The 7,728-nt window shown below is 39.2% G+C and overlaps 1 protein-coding gene across 1 annotated transcript; it reads right to left on the reverse strand.

Annotated features, from left to right (window-relative positions):
- Nucleotides 1-1,837: 1,837 nt before the first annotated feature.
- LOC110092545 (squamosa promoter-binding-like protein 15) lies at nucleotides 1,838-7,520 on the reverse strand. The gene is made up of 10 exons (XM_020817136.2): nucleotides 6,360-7,520; nucleotides 5,682-5,875; nucleotides 4,752-5,587; nucleotides 4,574-4,648; nucleotides 4,383-4,490; nucleotides 4,191-4,308; nucleotides 3,939-4,074; nucleotides 3,714-3,858; nucleotides 2,936-3,541; nucleotides 1,838-2,819 (listed from the first exon to the last, which is right to left on the reverse strand). The coding sequence occupies exons 1-10, from the start codon at nucleotides 7,013-7,015 to the stop codon at nucleotides 2,379-2,381; spliced, it is 3,315 nt and encodes a 1,104-aa protein (XP_020672795.1). The 5' UTR covers nucleotides 7,016-7,520; the 3' UTR covers nucleotides 1,838-2,378.
- Nucleotides 7,521-7,728: the final 208 nt, after the last annotated feature.

The raw sequence follows: 7,728 nt of genomic DNA on the forward strand, positions 1-7,728 counted from the left end.
CGGGTCAACCCGGAAACAAGAAGATGATCCGATTTCAACACGTAAATTTTGGCTCGGCCGCTCGAGTTCACCGCTTCGCCTAATCGCCTGAATAAACGGAACCGCGTAGTTAGGTTAGTCACTGGTTGGCCTTGTTGCCTTGCTGGGTAATGGGTGTTGTTCAGTCACTGGTTGAGTGGTTGGTCGTTGCTGTTGTAGTGTTGCTGGCCGCTTATAATATGATTTTTATGTTTATTGCCAAAAAAAAAAAAAAGAAACTGACCCGATTACTTTTTAGCATTTAGTGTTTATTGTTTAACCATTTTGATTTTGCTGTTAATTCAAGTTGAAACCAAGTTCAAGAATCAAGATGAAGTGTTGGCACTTGGCGTGTAGCCGGTATAAGAATAAAGAAATATAATTTGAGTTTGTTTGTAAATTATTTAGTTTGTACTTTGTATATTTTAATTTGTAATAAATGTTAAATGTAAATTGCAAAATTATATTTTTATAGTTATCTTTAATTACTGTTTGACTGTTTTTCTCTGATTTTAACAAAATTTTAAAATTTTCATGGATTTAACATTTTTAGTGTCGGTTCGTGTTGACCCGAACTTGATCTAGATCGAGTTCGGGTTCAGAGAATTGACCCGAAACCTATTTCGGGTCGGGTCAGATATAGCCGGATCAAATTCGGGTCTGACCCGAACACGACCCGCCGACACAAATTGACCGCCATAATCAAAATAGGCTTAAATCTAATCAAAGAGGAAATAAAAAAATAGGATTCACGAAGCAAAGTTGTAAGCATCACAAACTGTAGCTAGAAACAACCAGATCCGAGCAGCCAAAAAGAATTTGGGCAATGGATATCCAATTAGTGAATCAAATACCCTAATAACCACTCATTCACCAAATTCCTCACCTCACGAGGCCAAATAATGCTTGAATTTTCATATAAGGAGTTTGAAGACAACCATTACTTTAATTTTTGCTGCAATGCCAACCAAAGTTTGCAACTATTGAAGATTGTCATTTCTTTCACAACAAATGTAGTAGTAGACCGTAATAGATGTCTGAAGGTAGAATAATCTATTAGAAGTATTGTGATTTAAAGAAATAGATGCTTGGAGGATTTGCTGCAAATTTGGTTCAAAAAGAAAAGAGATATCATAATGTAAAAGATTTCTAACCAGCCAAGTTGAGAATTTAGATCAAATGGGATTACCTTTTTAACCGACTGTCAATTCATACTTGAATAAGTTTCTTTCTCTAGTTCCATAAATTTTCTCATAACCTTTGTGTGTGCTGATAATTAAGCCTCCAGTAGGAACCAGCTTTGAGATATTAATATCTCTAATTAAACCTATAAAGGTTGAATATTGGACTACTCTTGGAGATTTCAACTTATTTAAGCCTTCTTAGTATAGCTTATTTATTGTAAGATTTCTTGTTACTGCAATTTTTTTTTTTTTAATGTTTTGGTAAAGACCTGCATAGAGTGTTTGGAAATTTCTCCATAAGCTGATTTTGGTATTAAGAGGCATAAAGCTTAACTAAGAAGTTATTCATTTTGCAGTTTTGGGTAGGCTCAACGTAATTATTTTGTTTAGCTCTTTTTTTTATCAACAATATACTCTTTCTTTTTTATACACATTTGATTGACAGCTCTTGCCATTTCAAACAAACAAAAAATCAGAAACAAAATGATGTCAAACCCAATTTGATCAAACTATTTTGACCTAATTTTAATTATCAAATTTACTTTAAGATAAGTCACGACTAATCAATAAAAACTCATATTATATAAACAATGAGGTGAAGCGGAGAAAAAAATATACATAACATGCTATAGAAATGAATGTGAACAGAAAAATTGCAAAAAGAATGGACCAGAGAATTTATACTGATTATATTCCCTTATATAAATATACACCATTCTTTTGCTCTCACATTGATATATAGTAAGACCAAACCACACAAAGAGCAAGAGAACTGACCGGGTAACTCAAATTTGCAAGATACCATGGCAGAGGAGAGCTCAAGAGATTCGGCCATATATCTGCTATGACCCACTGGATTACCATGGGTCTGGCTGCAGCAATGAGCACATGGAGGAACGGAGACAGGCTCAAAAGCCAAAATAGTTATGTTTGTTTCAGCAAAGAACTTGGATCATAAATAGCAAAAACAATACACCAAAGAACAGGGAGATTTCCCAAAATCAAACGAGACACTTCCAGAGAATTGTAGCCAGGCGGCCCAGGCCTCCCAAAGTAAAAATCCAGTTGTTTTAGAATGGCTCTTGCCTTTCTGTAGATGCAACCTGAGTCAGCCAAAAACTGGAGATAATGAACATAATCTATTATGCATATTCTGCAGCAATCTTCTCTTGGAGGCTATCTTGGACCAAAATCCAGATTCTCCCACTTAAAGGGCGCAATGGAACCTACAAAAGGAGCACCTCGGAAGAACAAGCAGACACATACACAAACCGCTGCGATTGCCAGTAAGGAGTGGACATATGGACGCTCGAGAAGACCTCTATGACGGTTTATTCTCACAAGGCGAGACTCTGCAATAACACAGTGGGGACATGAACTTATCGCCATTGCTTCTACGCCACAAGAATTACTGTGCTTCACTGCTGATTTTGCCTCAACACACATATTGTCCATGGATTTATCTTCATGTCGGATAATGATTGATATCTGACTATTATTCTTATCTGCAAGTTTCCTTGCTACAAGCATGTTGTAAGAGTTGTTTCTTGCTGATGCGTACATGGAGGGTGAGTGGCCACTGTCATCCATCACCGAAACCCAGCAGTTCAAACCAATCTAAAGCAGAATCAGATGAGAAATGGATTATTAAAAGATTATAATAACTCATCCACAGGGAAAAACAGAAATGCAGATCATGAAGGTTGAAAAAGTTTTATTTAAACTAAATTTACCTCTTGTGGATCACTTGTTAGTGCATCAACCATGTCCTCAGCATCCTGCATTGAAGCAGCTAGATGCAATGGAGTCAATCCACCAGGGCCTGTAGAATTAGGAGGGAACAGATGCATTCTCGAATCTTTTGTTATTGCATTCTTTACAGAGTAGTTGAGAAGCAACTCAACCATTTTCCGGCATTTCTTCTTCACTGCTCGGCTCAGTAGCTGGAGTTCAAGTAGCAGTTCCAGTGACTCATTCAACACAGAATCATCACTGCCATAGCTTCTTTCCACTAGTATGTCTAGAAACATTTTAACAAGAGCAGACAAATCCCTCTCTACTGAAAATGAAAAGAGATAATTGAACCGAGAAGTAGCAAAATCTACAAAGGAAAATTCAGGATGGTTCTTTCTTTGAAACAACCAACCAAGTTCATTCAAAAAGTGAAGGGTATCCTCCCTAGATTGCACCCTTCTATTCTCTAGACAAACGTCTTGAGAAATGGCATCAAGGGTTCCCACATCTTCATCGAACTCAACTTCAAGTGATCTGAGTTCCTCACAAATAGTAGCATCAGCAATTATAATAGGAAAGCTATTCCCTCTGAAACCATTATCAACCTGCAAAAAAGCTCGCTGTTAGCCAAAATGTGGACATACAATTCACCAGATACCTAGACATGATTGTGACATTTTCCACCCCTCGTTGATTTCTCAACCATTGTTCAATCGTCTTCTTGTGTTGTCAGCAAAAGTTCCTGATGTGAAAAAACATGGAAAAGGGTAAACTCACCTCAACGAAATAGCGTCCATATGAAGAAGGGGATTCTTTAGGAAGAATGAAACTCTCTGAACTAGAATCATCATATATTGTGCCTGGATGTGTTGAACCTAGTACTTCTTTTGATGAATACCCACCCTTATAAGTACAATGAATTCTGTACATACAAGTATAATGTTTCAAACGAGAGGAACCATTATTGCACACTATTAAAATGAAGAAAAGTTATGGACTCACTTGGTACCAGGAATAGTCAAATTGCGGCCTCTAAGAATGAGTGTAGTTTCTTGCCCACTCAAAACAGCGATGGGAGAGATGGATGTTAGTTCAGGAGCAGTCAAAGATCTCCAAGACTTGCAGAGGCGTATTTTCCCTGAAAGCAATGAGCAAAACCTTGAGATTTCAGATCCAAAATATAATGCTGTGAGACAAAAGACTATAACCTTTTACAATAACAATTATTGAAGTCAAATAAGAATAAAAGCATACCATCCTTGTGTGAAACAATTTGTCTGCTCGTGCTGACCAAAAACCTCAAATTTCTCCAGAATTCTGAGCCAGAGCAATTAACTAGTGAAATAACTCGTTGAAGAAAGTCCTCTTCAAGCTGCAAAATAAGCATTTCCCATGATTAATGCTAGAACAAAGAAACAGTAAAAAGTTTTAGATATGCAAGCATACCTCATGCCATGCAGCCGATGTCATGCATAAATAAACAGATAAAACCACACATCCAGGCCTGATGTAGCTTTCAATTTCAGTTGGACTACGAGACAACCAATTTAAAATCTGAAATAAAACATTTATCATAAATTAATACTTGAAACTAACATACTAAGCAGTTTATTAACTCAACAAATATTTTGGCATACTTCAGATCGAAGCGTTCCAGGTAAATCGCTGGGATCTTTGTCAAACAGCTTGAAAATAATTCTGCCGGTTCGGTCCTGTAAGTAGCATTTCAAATATGCTATCCAATGTCTCATCACTATAAAGAAAACTATTAAGTTTTTTTTTATATATTTTTTAATATATTACATCCTATAATACCTGAACAGCACAATTTGAACTTGAAGGAGATTGGTCTGAGCCTGAGGATGATGAATACCCTCCTCCAGAGTATGGCATGTTCTGAACTGTTTGATTGTCAAGTTGCCTGTCAAGATCCTTAAACAGTTCTAAGGGCGGCATCCATCCACATGTTGTGCTCGCTTCAGCTACTGCGTGGTCTTCCCTGCATATTGACATACTTTCATCTTTTTTATCAGACACTGATCGCAGAGGAAATAGCCTCTTTGCAATTGGAGGCGAACATGAAGGGGATCTATCTTCTATTGGATTACTGCTCTCAGAGGATGGATATTTAATTGCAGACCCAAGTTTTGGAGGACTATCATCTTCGGCGGATCCAAATAGCTGCAATGGCAAACTTGGCATTGCAATTTGTATAGAGCGTTCGGTAGAATTTAATTGGGAATGCACATTAAAGTCGGTTTCTCGATCTATAGATGGACGAAACACATGATCAACTTTGATTTGTGGATTATTACTGTCTATGGCTTCTTGGCGTAATCCCGTGCTCTTGTTACTGCCATTACCACCACTGCTCTCCTGTGACATGCTAGCCAGAACATTGGGATTTGAGGATGCCAGTGCTGCTGAGAGAACCCCAAGCAAGTTCATTGTTGATGGAATGTTTGGGTTACCTCTCCCTTGAGATGGTTGTTCTGAAGAACTTTGCACTGGAGCTTGTGAGACATTAAGATCAAAACCTCTTTGCACCGGTGTTTTTGAAGAGGGATTTGTAGGAGGCAAAGAACCAATCTTATTTATAATTTGTATAAGTTGGTCTCCATCAGGTAGAGGTGACATGCTTGTTGGTTTGCCTGCAATATTACATGGTAAAACACTGCCAAATGGTCAGAAAGGATTCTTAGATTTTAACCAAAAAAAACGAGTTCATAACGTCAAGCAGCTTACCTTGCAAGCGTGCCAGAATGGCCAACAAATTAACAATATCTACACTCCCACTAGCTTTTCCATCTTGGATTCCAGGAACTAAATTGGTTGTTGATGCATCCTCGGGTTGGGTCTTTCTCCTACGACGATTATGTCCAGCAAGCCTGCGGCGGCAGCTCCTTTTTCCCTCATCAAACTCCGTAAGGGGATGGAATCTAAATAATAATAGCTAAAACAAAGTTTAATCTTTTCTAAAAAAATTCAAATTGACAACTTAAGTAAAATGATGCTGCTACAAATTCCAGACTCCAGAGTCAGACAAGACAATGAACCGATAAAATAAGTAAATGTGTAAACTTGAAAACAAAGATAAGAAAATTTGAACATATTTTTATAATAAAAATTCAATAAACTAGACCAGCCTGATTTGTTTCACAAAGTCAAGTTAATCTCTAGAATTAAAACTGCAAAAAATTCATAGAATGATTCAAGACAAAAATCACCACAAATCATACACTCAAATATGTGGTTTGATTATAGATTCATAACACATCCCTATTCTGAAACTAAGCTTATCAAAAAGAAAAAAAGTTTTCTAAATAAAAATAGAATGAACTGTGTTCTACTGGCAAGCTATTGCTGGGTGTATGAATTCATCAACTTATCAGAAAATACACATCATGGTTACAAATAAGTTACCGGCTGCACTGCTGGCAGAATCTCTGCATTTGCTTGCCAACAAGGGCCTTAGCGGTCTTGCTGTGAAGCTCACAAACTTTGTGCCGCCTGTGATAATCCTTAGCATTCGACAGATCTGCTTTGCAATCATCAACCTGACACATAGGATAACTAGCAGCACTTCCAGGTGATCCAGATCGAACTCTTTTGTTTGCCCTCTGAACCTGCTCTTCCACTCTACATCCTCCACCACCAAGCTTCAAAGCTAGATTCTCACATTCCTCAACCGTATCACGCAAAAGTAGAGCCTTTCCACTCTCCCCCGCATTTTTTCTCTGTTCCACACAACTACCGTTATTTACAACTGCAGCAACCCCCTGGGTTCCCAGACACGACACTTCCGGCACATCCTCAGAGGGTTTTGAGGAGAATCTCACACTGTCCCATTCCCACATCTTAGGGTTCCAGCTATTTGAATTGCTAGGCGCAGGAAGTCCCGACCCCATGAGCCAGTGTTGACTCTCTTGCTTCTGATGAACATGGTGGAAGCCAGTATTCCCCCATGGTAAATCCCGCTTTCTTGCCATCGACGATGCGTTAGAGAACCGACCAGGGAGAGCTTGGTTGTGAAGAAAAATAGGAGGCGCGACTCCCGCGTCCACCTCTCCCTCCATCATCTACCCCAAATCGTCCCCCTCACCCAAAGATTTCCGTTAAGTCGCAAACTTTAACCTAAAGAAGCTCTCCACTAGTGACAGCCAACAAATCGAGAGGGAATTTAGTCCCGCCCGCACAAATCACGCAGCCCTAACCGTTCCTCAGTAAGATGACATTCGCAAGTGCGGAAAAAGGAATCCATTAACGGAAACCCATAAGGCCATAAAGCAGCATCACATAAGAAACCCCTTACATGGATCAAAGAAGTACACCGGGAGAAAGTGTAAAAACAACCGTCGCGATTCCGCCGCAGGCGAACCGAATGGATCTGAGAGGAAGAGAGAAAGGTCGGAGCTGTCCTGAGAAGAAGCCGATGTCGGCTTGGCAGAGAGTGCAAAATCCAAAAAAGAGACAAGGTAGAAGTTCCTCTTCCTCGCTTCCTTCAAACCTTTTACGGTTGGTTACTTGGTTCTCTCTCCTATTCTTCGGCCCACGCCGTGGCATGTGCCGTAAATAAGGAAGCAGAAGAGGTTAGTTGGAAAGGCACTCTGTCGCCGCACCACGCATTAGCTACACTAACGAGTAACGAGGGCGTCGAAATGGCCGGGAAGAATCCCTCTATGGTCGCGTTTCCGCCACCTTCAATTATTTTAGCTCCGTATTACCGTACAAATGAAGTTATTGGATTCCGCATTTCATGTACTGTTGTGGAAATAACTTGAATTGGTGAGAA

This window comes from Dendrobium catenatum, unplaced genomic scaffold (assembly GCF_001605985.2).
Source record: "Dendrobium catenatum unplaced genomic scaffold, ASM160598v2 fragScaff_scaffold_45, whole genome shotgun sequence".
In the NCBI taxonomy this organism is placed as follows: Eukaryota; Viridiplantae; Streptophyta; class Magnoliopsida; order Asparagales; family Orchidaceae; genus Dendrobium; species Dendrobium catenatum.